General features: G+C 39.7%; 2 protein-coding genes across 2 annotated transcripts; both read left to right on the forward strand.

The window, feature by feature from the left end:
• Window positions 1-186: 186 nt before the first annotated feature.
• On the forward strand, window positions 187-13,370 carry LOC137981562 (uncharacterized). The gene is made up of 9 exons (XM_068828658.1): window positions 187-634; window positions 967-1,617; window positions 2,574-2,817; window positions 4,286-4,585; window positions 7,344-7,423; window positions 9,575-9,745; window positions 10,028-10,591; window positions 11,121-11,358; window positions 12,758-13,370. The coding sequence occupies exons 1-9, from the start codon at window positions 568-570 to the stop codon at window positions 13,077-13,079; spliced, it is 2,637 nt and encodes an 878-aa protein (XP_068684759.1). The 5' UTR covers window positions 187-567; the 3' UTR covers window positions 13,080-13,370.
• Window positions 13,371-15,245: 1,875 nt separating this feature from the next.
• LOC137973819 (uncharacterized) lies at window positions 15,246-19,668 on the forward strand. Its single transcript, XM_068820734.1, has 5 exons — window positions 15,246-15,363; window positions 15,805-15,921; window positions 17,005-17,118; window positions 18,040-18,286; window positions 18,797-19,668. Exons 2-5 carry the CDS (start codon window positions 15,855-15,857, stop codon window positions 19,215-19,217), a joined length of 849 nt encoding a protein of 282 aa, XP_068676835.1. The 5' UTR covers window positions 15,246-15,363; window positions 15,805-15,854; the 3' UTR covers window positions 19,218-19,668.
• Window positions 19,669-19,793: the final 125 nt, after the last annotated feature.

Consider the following 19,793-nt stretch of genomic DNA (forward strand, 5'->3'; position numbering starts at 1 on the left):
CCTAAACCCCTAATTCCGATTGGTCCAACGAAAACACACAGGGATGGAAACGAGAAACAAGATCAGCTCAAACTCGGACTCTTTATCCTCGTCACCTGGGAGAATTCGTAGAATATCATGAATACGAGCTTACGCAACTGGTACATAATTTTGCTTCAGATTCATTATTTAATCACGTGGGTTTCAATGAACTTCGTTGGTGTAACAGTTAGCAAAAGAGAAACAAAGAATGCAGGACTCGGTTCTAAAGTACTGCGAAATGCACCGAAAGATCCACGAACTGAAACTTAGGTGTATAGTCAGGTACTTACAAGTAGTTTATTGTTTACGATACCAACTACACCTGCTAGAGTTATTTTATGGTGTGTGAGCTAATTATAACCTACTTGTCGGCGGTTCTTGAGGATCAAAGTTTCTTTCCGTGAAAGTCAGCCAAAGTATTCATGAAAGAATAGAGAAACAGTGTACTTAAGCTTTGAAAGGACCTACAAAGGACTAAAGCCATGGAAGTCAACGTATGGAATGGATAATTTGACTAATGGTGGAAAAAATTGACCCCACTTAAAAATGTACGCATTCCTGGAATTTCGAGTGTCTTTAATCTTTTTATGTCTTTTCTTCGTAACCGTCCAAGGTAGGCTGAGAGGACTTGTCATAGTTTGGTTATCATTAAGAAAGCTAATATTCTTTTCATTAATTATAAAGCGATGGATACCTAAAAATGTGGCAACGCAGTCAACTAATTATAATTTGGTAATAACAATGCTATGGAACAGCTGGGGTACGAAAAGAGCACTGTGGTTGTTCTTGTCTGGAGAAAGCGCGGAGAGAAGATATATAAATAACTGAAATAACGTTTTTAATTTCCTAAAATGTGACTACATTATTGTTGCCATTAAATAAAACATTGCCGAGGTTAAGAGACTTTGGTATTCCTCTGAGAGACAGCTTCAACTCCTTTTACAGTTACTGCAAACCTGCTGTTTCTTGGACGTGACCCAATCAGTACACAGGACAAAGGTAACGCAATCGACATACCTGCAGTAGCACGCCTTTTGAGGGGATTCAGCCTCCAGAAAGTCACTGGAGTAATTTCCGCTAAGAATCGAAATACTGGATACTCTTTACGGACGGCGAAATTGCCCCTCCACACCATTAAAAATTTGCACAATCGCAAGAAAAAAGAACACGATATGGCACGTCAGTTACTTGAAACCAATACTGCAAAGTCATCTGCTGGAAATGACAGTCGGGGATCATCTTATTTCCGTTTGGATGGCAGAGACAAGAGTGGTAGTTTTCAGATTTCTGATGAGTCTGTGAGTGGGACAGGAACTTACAGTATATCCCATGACCGAAAGGATATTGATTTAATGTTAAAAATTAAGATACGTCATCATCAAGAACAAGAACTACTAAAACAAAAGCAACAGCCAAAACAACAACAACGACAGAAACAACAACAACAGAAAAATAAGCAAAAACTCGAGCGGCAAAAACAGCAACAGACTAAAACAACTCCAAAGCCAGTATTCCTTGCTCCAGCTCCACTAAAAATATGTCTGGCTCCTTGCAATGTGAGGCATATGTCCAAAGCCTTATATTGTCTTGCAATTGGTAAGTACACAATTAAAAAATAGGAACTAAGGACAACCTAGATTTTAATTTCTGCTGGTAAGAGTACTGCCCAACTCTTTCGCTTAGAGTCGAGCGAAAGCTTGGAACAATTTTCCTGCGGACACCATATGCAATTAATTAATTAATTAATTAATTAATTAATAATGATAATAATAATAATGATAATAATAATAATGATAATAATAATAATAATAATAATAATAATAATAATAATAAATAATAATAATAATCTTTTGAAATGAGCCCCTGCTCTCTTCGCTCATACAACTTGAGAAGACAAAACGTCATACTGTCTGAACAAAAAATACTCACGCTTTTAAAATATTGCAGACCATGAAGTGGTACCATTTGGAAGCTCTGATAAACAGTCGATCTGCTGTCCGGATCGATTGCAAAATTTAAAAAAAATATATTAATGTTTGAGTTGAAACCAAGCTTGACGAAAGCGATGTCAGTGAAAAACTCAGGATTTGTTCAGCAGTCAGATGTCTTTGTGTTCAAGATTATTGCTTGATCTTCGCCAAAAAAACCCAGAGAATATAAAATAATGGATTTGTTCTAGTTGCTTTTGCATCCACGATCATGACTGAGATTGTAAGGTTTATTGAAAGAGGCCCAGGATGAGGTAAGAGAGCGAATTCCTATGCCCCATCGTAGTTTATTAAAATCTATTTTTAGTTTCGCAAAGATATTTTAGTTCTCATTCCCAATGCCACGCATAATTAAAATCTCATTACGTCATTACAACTGGCCAATCAGGTGCCACTCTAAAAATAGCTGCGTAGCTAAAATTAGATTTTAAAGATCTTTCATTGGAGGAGGCCCATATAAGGGCGATCGGTTCTCTTAGCTCATCCTCTCTTTAGTTTATGGGTGAAAGATTAAAAATTAATGTTGTCTGCAATACAAAGCTCACGCGTTGCTGCCCTTCATAGCTTCCGGGTTTGAAAAAGAGGCCCTCGATTTACATAACAGATATCGCCTCATGCACAACGCCCCACCAATGACTTTGAACTGTGAAATGAGTTGGAATGCCGCTGCTTACGCTCAAAAACTGGCTGATATGGGTAGCGGTCTTGTTCAGTCAAGTTATTACGAAAGACCATATCAGGGCGAGAACCTAGCATTTGGTTGCACTGAAAATAGAGAGTTGACAGCTGAAGAAGCAATTAAAATGTGGTGAGTATTAGCACTTCAATAAAGACCCTCATGCAAGCAGGACACCCTTGTCAACATTCTTCGTTCGTTGATAACCTGGAGGTGGCTTACTACAGTTGTCCGAAGAAAAAGATCCAGATTTTGAAATCTGTGAAATAACAGCAACTGGATATCTCTTTTGACGTGTTAGTCACTGCAATTGATGTGAATTGTAATTTTACTTAACAATTAAATGCATACTAGGGGAAAACACTAAATGTAGTGACCAGGCTCCTGGAGGGGGGAACGGAAGCTAGACATTTCAAAGGTCTTTTTCTAAAAAACTAGCCGTACGACCCCAACTTAAAATTTCAGATTTCCTTAGCGAAAAAAAATAATCATGTATAGAAATAAATAGTTAGATCTGTCAGGCAGGTTTTTCGCAAATTGCAAAAGGTCGATTTTTGTCTATTTTGATAATAACTGAAAAACTGTATGATCTTTTTTTTTTTTTTATGTTGACGGTTTCGTCTTCATATGGTTTAAAAATTCCCAAAATTTTAACTCTGGTCGTTCAGCTAGGTTTTGATAAAAAGGTCTTTGAAATACTTAGTTACCAGTCCCCCCTCCAGGAGCTCGGTCATTATATTTAGCATTTTCCCGATTTGTATTTATTTGTTTGGTAAATTACATTTTACATCAATTGCAGCGACTAACATTTCAGGAGAGACATCCTGTTGCTTTAATTTCAGATTTCAAACTTTTGATCTTTTTTTTCGGAAAACTGTACAAAAGGAGACTTTCCTAAGGCACCAAACTCTACAATTATTTACCAGTCTGATAAGATCATCTGCTAGCCGATATATAGTGAGCTTAAAAGGCTCCCACCTTTGTTTCTTTATACCGTTACGATGCTACACACGGCGTAAGCCAGTTGACCACATGAAAATTCTTTTTGTCACCTGGCAACTGCGGCGCATGCTCACCAGCAAAACTGGCGAACAAGAGCAGAGTCTGTTTTAGTCCAGTCTCAAAAGATACAAACAAATTAAATTAGGAAATCTGCTTGCAGGGAATTGGAAAAAAAAAAAAACAAAAACGTACCGGGTAACCAAGAAGGGAGTCTACATTGTAGGTTTCATTTTGCGATTGGCTTGTGATTAGGTCGCTCTTGATGAATGTCAGACCTGCGTCAAGCAATCGCGTCCAGATACACTCAAGTTTTTAGTGGACCCCTCCCCCAAAGTTTATTGCCGAGAATCAAGATACTGTTTCAAGGAGGAAAACAAAATGCGTAGAAAATAGAACGGATCAGTGCACGGATGGCAAGTTAAGGTCGGTGGGAAAAAAGCCCCTTTAATTGAATTTCGAAACCCTAACCCTAACCCAAGGCACCTCAAGCTGAAGATGACGAAATGAGGGAGCTAAAAAAGCTATGAACTTGCCCTTTAAACCCATTTCTTATCACTTATTCTTACATAAAATCCTTATTTTCATATGGCTTCCATAGGTTTGACGAAGTTTGCAAGTACGACTTTAGCAAATCTGGTCCACAACCAGGCACAAGTGACTTTTCCCAACTCATTTGGAAAGGAACTACGGAGTTCGGAATCGGCAAGGCCTCAAAACAACAATCCAGCGGTGCTATCTGTACATTCATTGTAGCTCGATATAGGCCTCAAGGAAACTTACATATCGGTGACAGCGGTTATAATAAAAACATCGAGAAAGGATGGTTTGATAAGAATTATTGCCAAAATATAAAGAAGGCAAGTTTGAATAGAGGCCACGATCTGAAAAGATTTGAAACAAACTGACTCCTTTTTAAGTTCCATCAGAAGTAACTAAGGTTTGCTTTGATTTCTTACATACAGGATGAATTATACGGTGGCGAGAAGCTTAAGATAGGAATATTTTATGTCTGAGTGACAAGAACAATACCTCACCAGTGAGAACAGCAAACGAGTGAGATATTTAAAAAGTAATTAAAAAGATTAAAACATAAGCTTTCGGCTATCAGTCTATAGCCTATAACGAATAAATTTGCTATTCTGGTTACAGATCTATTTTTACTGAGTGAGAAATTGCTCTTGCTACTAGAACATAATTTTCTTTTAATTATATGTACATCAGGACTCTCGGCAAAACAAAACTAACTGTTTCCCTCGGGACCATACATTAAGTGTACAGTGTTGTACTGGCCTGAAATGACTAAGTATTTATTATCTTCAAATTGCCCGTTTATATATAAAACTGAGGGATGTAATTCCTGTTGTCATCTTCACTTATTCAATACAACGCCATTCCGCTCTACGTTTAATTATTGAGGTATACTTTTCTTTTGGTCACTACCCATTCAAGTGCTGACCTTTGCAAAGAGAACTTAAACTCGGTCAAGTCATACCAAAGTGGGCTCCTAGCTAATTGCATCCTGCTCTGGTGATGCGTTAAGGGATCGTAGATGGACTGTATTAAAACTTCTAGGAGATTTATCCGTGGTCTCGCTGTGCTAAGCTCTTCGCAATTTACTCCCACCAAGGAAAAAGTTCTGGCTTTGTTATTACATTCGCAAATGGTTAGACTATAAACCGTAGATTCCATCTCACATCGTTTCCTGTTAATCAACAGTGTGGGACGGTAACGAACCAAACCCAGACACTGTTCGTGAAGAGTAGGGCGGAAAGCCTCAGTGTTGTGGTCTGTCCTCCTTTCATATACATGCATGGGTTTGGTGGGTGGGTGAGATCAAATATTGAGCGATAGCGGCTGCCAGAGGCGCCTTTACAAGCTGACGTCTGGTCTCACGTGATATGTGCACTATATAGATCCTAAATCATAATTACGATCATCATCACTGTATTATTGCTACTTTTTCCTCAGGTATCTGTAGGGCTGCTTGATTGTATAACCCCTTCACGTCGTCTATGCTAATTTCCCTTTCGTAAACAAGCGATGCCATTCTTAGTAACCAAGCCTTAGTATTCGGTTAGCTTTCAATAAATTGTTAGCATTAGCTTGATTTAAAGACTTTAAAATTGACCATTTCAAGTCGTTGTTTCGGGGGTGTAAAGGTTAAATGCAGTTGTTCCCAAACCATTAAGCCGAGTTTGACATTATCTTCTAATTATTTTTTCTAATTTTTTTGCTAAAGATTTTTCTCAGTTGTTTTAAATTATTTAAGTGGCATACGCTGCTAATCTAGTCCTAGATTAAGTATTTTTTTCCTCATTTGCAAACGACAAACTTAACCGTGAAAATTGTTCTACGTCTCGTCCAAATGGCATCGCTTGTTTACGAAAGGGAAAATTGCGTCGTCTATACGTATTTGTCTGCCGGACTTCCCGATTTTCTGACGGCACTCATAATAACACGATAAGGCCATGTAAAACTGAGGTGAGGATAATACTAAAATGTAAATGAAATAGGGCTCCTCCTCTACTTTTCAACAAGAACTCCTTCTTAAAAGGTTCAATTTGTTTACAACACTCTTTGTTGTAGCTATGAGACGATATGACCAGGAAAGTCGGTCGTCAACAGTAACGACCAGGGAGCGGGTTTTATTAACACATTCGATCTGGTCCTCTCGATAAAAACTGAATTGAGCGGCCCATGGAACTATATTTTTCATCAGTAAAATTGAACAGTGCCCCCCAAGAGTTAACCTATTCAACTCAACTCAGTAAAACTTTGATTAGAGAAGTACTGAACAGTAACGCCTGTGCGAGACTCATGGCCGTTCATAATGCGTTCAGTCAGTTAAATAGTTCGTCAGCGACGATAACAGGGTGTCCAGAAATCTAAATTTCTTTTCAAAATAGCTTGGCTTACAAACGGCTCCTGCTGAATTAAAAAAGCGGTGAAAGGATGCTTGAACAATAGAGAGGATCTCTTGAATAGTCTGTAGAACGAGAACCGTACAAGCTTGCAAGTTTTGCATTATGTCGTAACAAAGAAGCACCCGCTAAATTCGTCTGGGAATGACTTAGTCACCCTCTAATGTCATCAAATAAGGTCGTTAATTTTAATTTGCATCCCCATGTACTTCGTGGACCCTTGAACACAAGTGATTTTTTGATTGACTTCATCTTCTGATTATTTCCAAGATTGTTAAAAAAAATAAATAAGGTAAGAGAATCTATTTTCAAGTTGTTGTCCAAAATGAGACAAACCAACTCCATCATTTATCAAAATGGAGACGCTGCAAGATATATGTCTTTTGAGTCTATTATATTGAGTAGGAAAGCATTGAATTTCACTTTCACAAATTAGCAGCAAAGACAGATTGACCGCAAGTTCCTAAGAATTACATGAATCTGATTGTAAGTTAGTTTTGTTGATGCTGTGCTGACACTATTTTGACGAATACCTTCGACTAAAGTCGGCAACAAAAACAAAATTTTCAATACAGTGTGTGTAGATCAACAAAACATTTCATTAATGGGTCGGTCAGAGCTGCCAAATAACCATTAAATTTCTCAACATCTTGGAAATTACTCACATCAAGTATAGCATACTTTTTTTTCGATATTTTCTCCATACGCAGATTCCTGATTTTTACTTTGTTAAAGGGCTCAGAGGATAATGAAGCTGACAAATCAAAAAACTCAATGGATGCTCTGGATTGCCACGCTCATCTTCAAACTTATAGGTACGAAAATAAAGTACTTGAAATGAATGACCCAATATTATTCTAATAAATGATATGATAATTTAGGAATCTTATCAGTTCAGACTGAAGAGAGATGAACTAATTGAATCAAAAAGTTTGATTTGGTTTGGGCTAACGCTCACATGGTTCATATATATATATATAAATGTTCTATTGATGTCTTAAACTGCTGTTTAAAAGTAAAAACTAAAATCCAAGCTTTCGCGCGCTATATATATGCAAAGAAGGTGTAGGGTGAAATATAAGTGCTACACGGCCATTTCTGTACAGAGGCCTTTAGTTGGACTGATTCCTTGAGAAACCATTATTGTAAGCGAGACCTAGCTTAACAAAAGGCGCTTATGATGAACTGAATGCAACCAAGGTTGCATGCGTATGTTGCTTGGGCTTACCTTTGCGTCGTTCCTGTAAACCATCCCTAATATGCAGTTTTGAGGCATTTTTGTTAGCAGCCGTTGCCAGTCAGATCTAAACGTCTGTTTATTAGCACCATTTTATTTCCTAGAATGCTATTGTCTGCTTGTCTTAAGGGTGGAATGTCTTAGTTAAGCAATTTAGTATAATTTATTCCTTTTTCTTCTTGGATATCTAAAGTTAAATATAATCACTTGCAGGCAGTTCGCTTTCGACCTCAGAGCAGTTTAGTTTACATTCGCAGTCTTTGCTGTTATCTTGGATTTTAACTTAACATGCATCAGTTACCAAGCTCTAAACAAATGTAACTATTATTTTCCCAACAAGTCTTCCGTTCACGTGCAGTCTGGCCACCATGGCAGTTGGTTATACACCTTATTCCAAAATGGCCGCCATTTTAGTCTTCTTTGGTTTCCTTGCAAATTGGCCCTTTTGACCTCCCTTTTAAACGTAAAATTCAAAAGAATATTTAACCTCGAACGAGGCCAAAAGAGCCAAGTTGCAATAAACAAAAGAATACTAAAATGGAGGCCATTTTGGAGTACGGTGTATATGTTAAGCAATTCTCAGGCTAAATGAAGTAAAATGATTGGCTGGTTTTCGGTCGAGACTTCACCATGGAAACGGCTCGTTTCCACCTTTTTTTCTCTCTCCCGGAAAATTCAGGTTGAACAAAACAAAAAAGTTTTAAAAAGCAGAAGTTAACTTCTTAAGCACAACAGTGCAATTATAGTAAGCGAAATGTTGTTTTATATGTAAAAGGTTACCATGCAAAGTTTGCTGATGGAAGACGAAGATTACGAAAATTCAACCAGCAGAGAAATGTCTGATCGGTCGGGTGAACGAGTGAATAAAAACGATATCTGGCTCTTAACATGTAATTACTTGTTTATTACATATTACACGCTTGAAAAAAATCAAGCCACCAAGTTGAAGTACAAGAAAGTTGCATTTAATAATAGTGTATGAATGTAAATATTTCCCGCCAATTCGTCCCGCCAAATTTGACGCCAGGCGTCAGCTAAAATATAACGTGAAACCCGATTGGTCCAACCAAATTATTACAGTCTATTTGATTGGACAATTCAAACCGTGAAGTGAAATGATATCATATCACTTCACGGGTATCATTTTTTATCATGGTTTTATCACACTGATATCCACACATAATATGTAATAAAATACACAGATTACTAACCTAACTTATTCGGAACCGTACTGGAGAATATTGGCCCTAGGTCACGACCTCTGCCGCGGCCCCTGCCGCGACCTTGGGCCGACAACATGCCCCCTTACGGCCCTCGTGCTCGGTTAGTAAAGGGTTAATCAATATTTGCTGCAGTACATGGTGCCTCATAGTTGTAAGAGTCTTTGTCCGCTTTTATACCAGAGACGCATTATCCGTTCGGACGAATTTGTTGTTCGTCTAGTTATGCGTCTCTTGCGTAAAAGCGGGCACAGGCGCATCATCCGTCCAGACAAACCATCTTTTGTTGTGCGTCTTGAATGACGCAGAACGGCAGATTATTCCGTCCAGACGGATAATGAGTCTTGAGCCCGTCTTTGCAATAGACGAATAACACGAGAGACGCATAATTTGTCTGGACGGATTATGCGTCTCTAGTACAAAAAATGACAGCCTTTGTCTTTGCCTTAAAGACTAACTGTTTAATCGCTCAAAAGACTCACTGTTGCGCATGTTTCATTTTATTTCAGTGTGCTCGAGTCAAAACTATTCCAGGTACCAAGGGTACAAAAGGGAGGCGTTGAGCTTTCGTCCGCTGCATTTTGCCGCTGTCGATCTACCTTTGGGTGATAGAGGGTCCAATGGCAATGGATCTCCTAACAAGGCTGGCGCATTCAAATTCGATGACGCTGATGTTGTGGGTTTGTAAAAAAAAATAGTTATCGTATCTTGCTTGTCATCAGATCGATCGAAAGTGCATGGTCATTTATTACTCACTTATCGGTGGCAATAAATAAAGTCAATAACGCTATTTTTTGCAAATTAATGTAGCTAATGTAATGAATATATTAGTGAATTAAAGAAGGAAAATTAGGAACTTTTATCTTTTTTTTTCGTGTAACCTTCAACGAAGCCAGTTTACGAGCAGTATCCTCATTGTAAGTAAAGATCAAGATCAAGATTTGAAATTCCTCTACTTGTAGGTGCCGGAACTTACGAGATTAAACCAGATGGTGTGGACATTGGTCTAAATTTAAAGATATCATCCGAGGGATCTGAGGCGGCTGGAGGAGGAGGTGGTGAACCTGAAGCCACTGGAAGTCCTGGTGCTCCCAGCAGTCCAAGCGAAGCACCCGGCGGACCAGGAAATGGACCCGGTGGCAGTCAACCTGAAGCTACTGGAAGTCCCGGAGCTCCCAACCCTCCAAGCGAAGCAGGCGGCGGACCAGGAGCTGAACCTGGTGGCAGTGAAGGGCCGCCTGGAACACCAACCTCAACGACAGCGCCAAAACCTGCGCTCTGCCCGGTTCCATGCTCGCAGACCAAACCAACTCAGGCCCCTGGAGGAGGATCTAGTGGGCCAGTCACCATCACTGGACCTTCTGTTCCCACATCCGCTGGAGGAGAAGGGGCTGGTGCAAGCCCTGTGACTTCTGCGCCTACCAGTCCACCTGGTGGTGCTACTCCATCTCAAGGTCTTGGTGGAAGTGCACCCCAACCGACAACTGGAGGTGGAAGGGCTGCTCCTCCTTCTGAAAGTGGCGGAGGTAAATAGACTTCCAAGGAAAGTTTGCTTTCATAAAACAGGAGTTAAGATTTCTTGGCTCAGTTGTTTAATTAAGGCCTGATTAAGCTAATCCTGGATTACGTGAAATCTTAATTACAGCGGTCCATGTCATGATAAAAGAAAAAAAATCAAGATGCTTTTAGCTTTCAACATTGATTAGGTTTTTGTTCTTCTTCAGCATAAAGTAGAAAGGCTAGGGCTTTTTTTGACGGAAAAAATTCAAGGATGTGTTGGTTAATGTTAATCGACTTTTGAAAAACTCCTCTACTATTCCATTCACGTTTTGTATTTATGATAAACTTGGCATTTTCTTTAGTTATTGCTATTATTATTATCATCATCATCATTATCATCATCGTCATCGTCATCGTCATCGTCATCGTCATCGTCATCGGCGTCGTCATCATTACCATCATCATCGCTGTCGTCACAGCCATGACTGGCGAATTTCGAATTTCGAATTTGTCTTCTAAACTGCACATAAAGGTTCCTTTTTTATTCGTTATAAGGGTCACCATTTGAGCAAGAAGGACTAAAGAAACATAACGAGTATCGCAAAGCTCATGGAGTTCCGCCAATGACGTTGAATGCTAAGATGTCCAGCGAAGCCGCAGCATATGCTCAAGAGATCGCAAGTAAAGGAGCGTTGACTCATGCGAGCGCAAAACAGAGAAACAACGATGGAGAAAATCTCTCCATGGGATGTGATTCAGATGGCCAAACGGCAGCTGAGGCAACCACCAACTGGTAAGACATTTCTTTCGAGTGAACTCTCTTTATATCATTGATGTTTTAATATGTTTCTTTCATTCTGTTTTATTTCTTTGACATGTCCAGGCCAAGAATATAAATGTAACACGAGAATTTCAACCAGGCGGATTTAGTCTCTAGAGAAGGACGCATGAAGTCAAGATGGTTGGACAGATTGGCCCCGTTTTTTTTTTTTTTGGCGTGTTTACGGATTCAGACGAAGTCAAGGTCCATAAACACACAGAAAAAGAACGAGGCCAATATCCAGCCTTCTTGACCGAACTAGCTCCATCTTGCCCGCTCGGGTAGCCAATCACAGCATGGGATTTGGTTCATCTTGCCGCTTATGGAGCTAGTAAATAAATATAATAAATTCAGTAACATATGAACATCGTAAATGTTCTACTACTATCATTCGTTCAATCGCCTCTTACGGGCTAACGGAGTTTTTTCCTTCTTTGAAAAAGAATTTACCCTTGCTAAATTAATTCCAAATTGCACTTGAACTTGTGTAAATGCACATAGGAGCAGTCGTGGCTCAGATGGCTAGTGCGCGGCTTTTGGAGCGAGAGGTCCCTGGTTCAGTCCTCGGTGACTTCAACGTCTGTTTCGACTTTCCTCTGATCCGTGTAGCTATAGCTATAAATCCCCTTAAAACGGAGCACTGACAGAGGGAGGGGGGTAAAGGGCGCACCGTCGGCTTCCATTGATACCAGCCTCGTAGCTGAAGAAACTACCGACGTTAAATAAAGTGACTTTACCTTTACCTTTTACAAAACGCAATATACCGCAATGCAATCTGCTGCAATCTTTGAAAGTCATATTCCGTTACTGACTTTTAGGCATGGCATGAGATACAAGGCCTGAACGAGCCAAACTTATACCAATAGACCTTTTTGCAGATACGGGAGCCATTTTGATTTATATCGTTTCGAAAGACATGGGATGTTCAGAGGGCAAATTAATGTGTATTTGTCCCCTGGGCATCCCCATAATAGCTATTTGAAACAGTAGAAATCAAAATGGCTGCCGTACCTGCAAAAAGGTCTATTAACGGGAAATTTCGAATCACTGCAACGCCTGGTATAATGTTTATGTATGGGTTATTGCCAGCAAGGGGAAATGTACCACGTTGCGAGAAAAGTCCTTCTTATGTTGTGGTGCTTCAGTCATAAGCGCATGCCCGCAACACAATATATAGTTTGCGGTGATGATCATAATGTTAATGAGTATAGGGAACATATTTAATTAACAACCAGTAAAAAGTGTTAGCTGGTCAAATCCTCCTCCTTGGAATGTCTATGTGGGGTATTACACTTGTTATTAATATCTTTAACCCTATCCTTTTCCTTACCCTTATCTTTACCACGATCATCATTTATTTTTAATAATACAGGTACAACGAAGTATGCGATCCAGGACACACTTTCGGCCAACCCTCAGGTAGTCCAGGAACTGGTCACTTTACCCAGGTGGTGTGGAAGAAAAGTGTCGAGCTCGGAATCGGAAAGGCTGACGTTGACAAAGATGGCATGAAGTGCACTTATATTGTTGGCCGGTACAGGCCAGCTGGAAATATGGGTGGTGAATACGCCGAAAATGTTCCAAAAGGATCTTTTAATAAGGCCCAGGCTTGCGCTGGCCTACGAAGAGCTACTATTCTAAACTACATTCGACGAAAGACGATGGATAAAATCGATAAAAGATCTCAGTACTGATCATTTTAGACTCAAATTGTTTACTTCGGTTTGCAGTTTTTGTGGCGTTAGTCCAGCATAATATTCTAAAGAACTGTGAAGAAATAAGACGAGGTGCGGCAGCTCAGTGCAAGCTAAGAATGTAAGATGGAAGCAGCTGAAACAACTGTAACCAAAGAGCTTTTCTTGGACGTTGCTCAGTAAAGAGCTACGGTTTGCTTAGTGATTGAGAAGAGAAGTACGTATGTATCTCCACACAATAACAGGCTTGTAACTTTGCAACGGTAATCTTAGCTAATTAAAGATAATGGCAAAATGTATGTGCAATCTATGATATTCAAGGCATTTGTCCCTACAGAGAAGTATCCGTTTGTTTGAAGGACAGAATTGTTAACATAAAATGGGCGATCGAAAGTGACTCTCTATTTTAGGCCTCTAGAAAAGATAAGGAGAAAAAACCACCCAGGTTATAAAGAGTGAAACCTGCACCTTCCCCCCCCACCCCCCCCCCCTCCAACCTTAAATCTAACACTAACCCATACTTTGCATATTATGTCCAGAAATAACAAAGTGTCCCCTTGCTCTTCTCATCGTGGGATGCAAGTGAATGAACTTGCAATGAACTTGCATTGAACTTGCAACTTGGGAGGCAACCAATTTAAGTCACAGTGTTCCCTAAATGCGACTCGTCAACTAAGGATATAAACAGCTGCATTTATCTCATGCTAAAAAAGAATGCTCACCTTTACCCTTACCTTATTTTTGGAAATAAGTTGCAAAGGCTTAGACTTAAAAGGACACTTCATGTTGGATGTCAAAATTGGGTGTGCATCTAATTAGGCGCCTTCACTTGCATTGGGAAACTATGACATTATTGAGGCGAAGCCAAATTTTATCGGTGCAACTGCTATATTTCGACTCGAATAGTCACTCCCCGCTGACTGAGATCGGACAAGGCTAATTTGATACGACCATCTTATCATCTTAAATTTTGCGTTGCCGGATCAGCTGATATTCCAACAATGAAAACATTAACTGTCATTGCGAGGGAGCAAGGAGAGAAGAACAGTGTGATTACAATTAAAGGCACGAAAGGTTCTCATCAAGGAATGATTGTTCGGGGGGGATTCCAGAGTATGGAGCCGACAATGAAGCCCACGCTGATCGCACTGCTTGTTAATTAACCGGACATTACACAGGGGCACCCAACGACCAATTTGTTGTAAATTGTATTATTATACCCCAGTTAATGAAAATAAATGTTATTAAGGCATTTTCAGGTGTTTTTCATTGCTGCTGGGAAAACATTACCCGTTCCTTTTTCCCAGCAAGACACACAAGAAATTTCCCAGCCAGCTAGATAAAATTGGTTTGTTTCCCAGCCAGCTGATCAAATTCATTTCCCAGCCAGGAATTCCGCGCGCTTTCAAAGCCCTCGATCCAAAACGACCGAACAAAAGCGACAAAACCGGGACAAAACAGGTTTTTTCCGCAAGGGCAATCACTCTGACCAGCCGTCGTATGTTTGTGACTACTCTCTGGGAGAGGGAAGGGGTTGTTTTATTTTTATTTATTTATTTATTTTTTAGTCGTCCTCAGTCTTCAGAGTTTCTACAGCCAGCAAAAACTCTATCAATAACAAAATTTCCCAGCCAGCTCATCGAAACACCTGTATTTTTGCCAGCCAGCAAGATTCCTCTGGGAAACAGATAATGTGAGGAACAGATTCGTTGGGTGCCCCTGATTACAGGCGAAGGCATGATAATTAATATCATTTTAAGTCAAATCATACCTTGTCGCTATCTATAACCCACGGGTCAAATTAAAGCCTTCATTAATACCTGATCTATCTTGGCCACCGGATAAAAACTCGTCGTGAATCCGCTTTCTGTGTACCCTTTTCATTGCACGCTGTTATACAGTGCACCTCTCCTTATTTAGCTCAGGTAAAGCATTTACCTTTCCTCCTGCTCCCCGTTTACCGGTCTCGCGATCAAGACTACCTTTTTGTCAGTGGGTAGCTTGCAACCCTGAAAGATCGCATTGATCAGTACTGGATCTTGAAAATTAAAACTCCGGAAAATAAATTAACACCAACTAATCAGAAAACGTCATTTGAAAGCTGTTTTAAGACCGCCCGTGGAAGATTACAATAATTTTTTTGTATACACAGTCGGAAAGTATCGACGAACATATCGACAAACTGAAGGAAACAACTCGATCCAAATTATCCAAATTATCTCATGGCTTCACTGTGTTCTGAAAACACTGTTGAACTTTGGCTACATCCTTAAGCGAATCGCAGGTAAGATGAGTGATATTTTGTTATTCAATTTAACAGTTTTCATTTGAGGATAACAAAGCTATTCTCCTTTTATTCCTTTCACAGTCAGTTCCTAGGTTACAACGTGATTGATTGACCCTCTTTTCCTAAGTCGATTTTAAAGATCACTTATGAGAAAGACGATACACTTCCTAATCTTAAACATTTTTTTCACCTTTAAGTTAAGGACCGGGCCTTACTGAAACATTTTCTTGGTTAGTCACCTTGAAACGTTATCATTTTTTGGCCGGATATGGTGGCTCTCCAATATGGCACCCGCCGCATGTAGGCAGGGTGGTAATATTTTCTTCGCGCCAGCAGGTGGCTAGATACATTTATAAAATAACTTAGAAAGATGGCGTATTTTCGTAGAAGAAAAAATGTCGTCTTTAAGGCAAGCTTTTACTCCTGAAAATTTTGCAGGAAATATTCCGTGATCATTGTCTAGTAAGCGACAAAAATTTAGCAGCGCGATGAAAGAAAAGGCACTCGTCTACATGATGCTTGCACTTTTGAATTTCACCAACGGACAGTACACAGGTACGTATAAATGAAATGCGGTTGCTTTTTGTAAAACAGTTGACTTTAAACTTCACTTAACGAGGAAACCGTGTAAGCATTTTACAAACAACTAAACGTTGCACTGGTTCAGATTGTAATCGAAATTCCCAATCAATATGGCGAAAGTTCATTTATATTATTCATTTGAGGATGGATTATTCTAATTATGAGAATCTTTTGGAAACGAATCTAGAAAAAGACCATTTCCCTGGTCTTGTTTTGATAATCAATCCCATTGCATCTGAAATATTTACCATTTATCATTTCATGAAACCGTCTTTAGTGAAGCTAAGTAAAACAAACACGAAACATTTCTGAAAATTGAAATATTGTTTATAATCTTGCTGTCATTATTAATTATCTGGTCTCTTGACTCGTGATCGTCTCTGTTCACCGGAGAGGAGACAAACCTACAATCCTGAGCATAACGTTTGGGACACTGACTTTTCTTCAGGAAAATAGCCGTTCCCTTAATTTCTTCCCTTCCCGGACACGATAATGGGTGCCCACAGGCAAACTCTTCTTAAAGATATTGTCTAGGGCATGGACTTCAACGTGATATTGTTCAGGGAGTGTGTGAGACAAACTTAAACTTGACGAATTGAGGTGACTTGCAAATTATACTCATTGTTTTGAATTTACGAACGTGAACTGGATAAGGAATTGTCTTTAGTGATTTCAGCGCTTATGCCAAGGATTTCTTCCCGTAGTTCTCCACCGTCGGAAATGGTAAAGTCTGCTACGAGCCTAGAAGGCCCATCAGGCCGGCTCTTATCTCCGGTGTCTGTAGCATGAAGCGACTAGGAGTAATCCTACTCCCCCGTGGATGGGATGCCAGTCTATCGCAAGGTTACCCCCAGCATTAAATTCGTCGGTGGAGAGAGGCACCGTGAGAGTAAAGTGTCTTGCCCAAGAACACAACACAATGTCCCCGGCCAGGACGCGAACCCGGACCACTCGATCCGGAGTCGAGCACACTAACCATGAGGCCACCACGCCTCCTACCTGTCAGAAATGCCGTTTTTTAAGTAGTCTTTGCCATGTTCGTTATGCATTTACTAGGTTACCAATACCCTGCACAATATCCACCCTACTACCAAATGGCGCCAGTCTATCGTTGGTACCAGCGTGACGACGAACCTTCGCCAGAAGTTGAAATGGAACCCAGAACTAAAGGTGAGAATCCGAGACAGGGGAGGCGATGTGGGAACAGCGCTTGTTGATCTGTTTGCTGTTGGTTTCCTGACAAGTCCGTTGCCTTCGTTCTGGAAGAATAAGAGCCCTTGAACTTGTTATCAGTAGAGAAGGTTGAGTTTCGTTTTATTAAGCTAAAAATTAAATGGTTATCGTAATAAAATAAAATCATCAACTTAACAAAATAGAACTTTTATCAGTAAAAAACGGTGCGCATTTTGAACCTGCGAGCCGTTGACTACGAGCAAACAACTTGTACTTCTGGTTTGACAGATCATTTTCTCGAGGGTCGTAGTTATTTTAGATGGCCACTTTCTGCGTAAATTCAAAAGTTACTTCTTGCACATTGGTCTCTAAGGTGTCAATACTTAGCAAGAGAAGCCACTCTAAATCTGAAAAGAAATGTGAGTTTCAAGTTCCCAGCTCTGTCAGGGGCTCTTGTAAAAGCGATTTCTAGAAAAAAGTGTAATGCTGTTCATGCAAACGCCATGATAATATATAGATTTAGCCAAGCCTAAAAGCGGAACTCCCGGGTTATTGATTCTTACAATAAGTATATTAAATTTGCTTTGTGTTTCGTTGTCTTACAAATTTCTCTTTCTTTTGTCTAAACTGCAGTATCAAACGAGGTTGTCCATGTAACTTCCCGCCAAAAAACGCTTGTTACACCACAGAGTTTCACATTGGCATACATGGAGGGGTGGACGGTCGAACGGTGACCAAAATCGATTTTTTTCGCACAAGTGGGTTACCATATTTTCTTATCCATTGTGCTCCGAGGATGCGCCCTCGGCACGCGGAGCTCCGTTACAAATATATTGCACTTGTGCGCTCAAGGTCATGGAATAGTGACCCGGGAGGCATTAATTTCTAAGTGAATTAAAATGTCTTTTTGCACTGCAGATATAACTCCATTTGAAGTTCAGGGTTTATTGTACCATAATCTTCACCGTGGGGTGCATAACACTGCTGACCTTCAGCTCGATCATGATCTGAGCCTTGAAGCCGCTCGTTACGCTCGGACAATGGGTCAGCGTTTAGTAGTCAGACACTCCCCGTTGGAAAGTCGTCCTGGCCAAGGAGAAAACATATTTTTACGCTGTAAAGCTTTCAGTAAAGGCGTTTCGGCCTTTGAAGCTGTTAAAGAATGGTGAGTATGGGCATGGTATCCTGGGTATTCTTAAAAGAGTGAGTGAGCAATTTGATTGGTCAGTCAGTCAGCCAGTTATTCATTGAGCTTTAAAAGAGACGACAGCTGCCGCATGCAATATATATCCCCTTCTCAAAGTTCCTTATATCCAAAATAAAATCGGATAAAGATGGTCAATTTTGAATAACTTTAATTTGGATAAGAAGGTATAAAAATGCTACAGAGGGAGGGTGTAGTCGTTACTGGATATTCTAAAAATGTAAAACGTAAGCTAAATCCACATTACTGACAAAACTTGACATCAGAGAAGCAATATGGCGTTGTATGATGGTACCACGACGAAACTCAAATTTCAAATTTCTTTGAGCTCGCCTGCTGTCTATCATGCGAACGATCCCGGAAATATTCTTCCTTTTTCATAACGTGTAAAAATATTTTAACTGAAATTCGTATATACAGGGGAACGGATTTGGCAACTCCCCAAAAATTTTCTTGTTTTGTATTTATTAGGTACTCTACTGTTTGTCACTGGGATTTCGACAAACAGATTCCGTCCGATGATAAAGGCAAACCGTTTAGTAGAATGGTTTGGAGATCCTCCCAGCAGCTTGGAATGGGCCGAGCTTCGTTTCCAGTGAACAACTTCAATTGTACTGTCGTAGTTGCAAGATACCGACCATACATCAATTTGCAAGACTACGTGAACAATGTTCAGAAAGGAAAGTTTGTGCCAACGGGGTGTCAGTATATTAATGACGTATCAAGTGAAGATTTTATCTTGCCTCCGCAACCTGGAAAAATCTGTCAGAAAATTTCTGGATTCAAAGGCCAAATGCTTCATTCAGGTTCTATGTGTACAATCAAACAATTGTTTGCTATTTTTGGGGCTTCCGTTAGGAGAGGAAAACAAGGATTCAGTGTGGTTTTATAACCAAATGAGAACTCGTTTCAAAGAGGCTTTTATTAAATAATTATTAAGAGAACATTGGTCGGAACTGGAGCCTTCCAGTAAAATTGATTATTAATATTACAATTGAATTAAACATAAATTGTTTGGATGAAACATGGAACGAAAGGAATTGAATAGAGAGTATTCGAGCAGCATTTGTATATGGCTTCTAACATCAAAAATTAGATTTTGAGTTGTCTAGCTTACAAAGACAACAAGGCCACCGGCCGTTACGTATCGCGCGCATGATATACACGGAATGAATTTTATTTGATTGTCGTTTTATACGATCGACAGTCTGATTACTAATTTAAAAAAAATGAGTGGAGGATAAGAGATATAAATCTTACAAGAATCCATGACGACATTAATCTTTTTTTTAAATTTTATACAATTAAACACTTCTCATTATTGATGAGAAAAGATGCGAAAAGGTGAACGATTGTCGTTTAATGAAAAAAATGGACCTTTGAAACTTACCATGTACATGTTCATGTCATCGCAAACACAATTGGATTCTCCACATGATTGATCATTTCACAAAATATTCAGTCAACA

The sequence above is a fragment of the Montipora foliosa genome, chromosome 1 (genome assembly GCF_036669935.1).
Source record: "Montipora foliosa isolate CH-2021 chromosome 1, ASM3666993v2, whole genome shotgun sequence".
NCBI lineage: Eukaryota > Metazoa > Cnidaria > Anthozoa > Scleractinia > Acroporidae > Montipora > Montipora foliosa.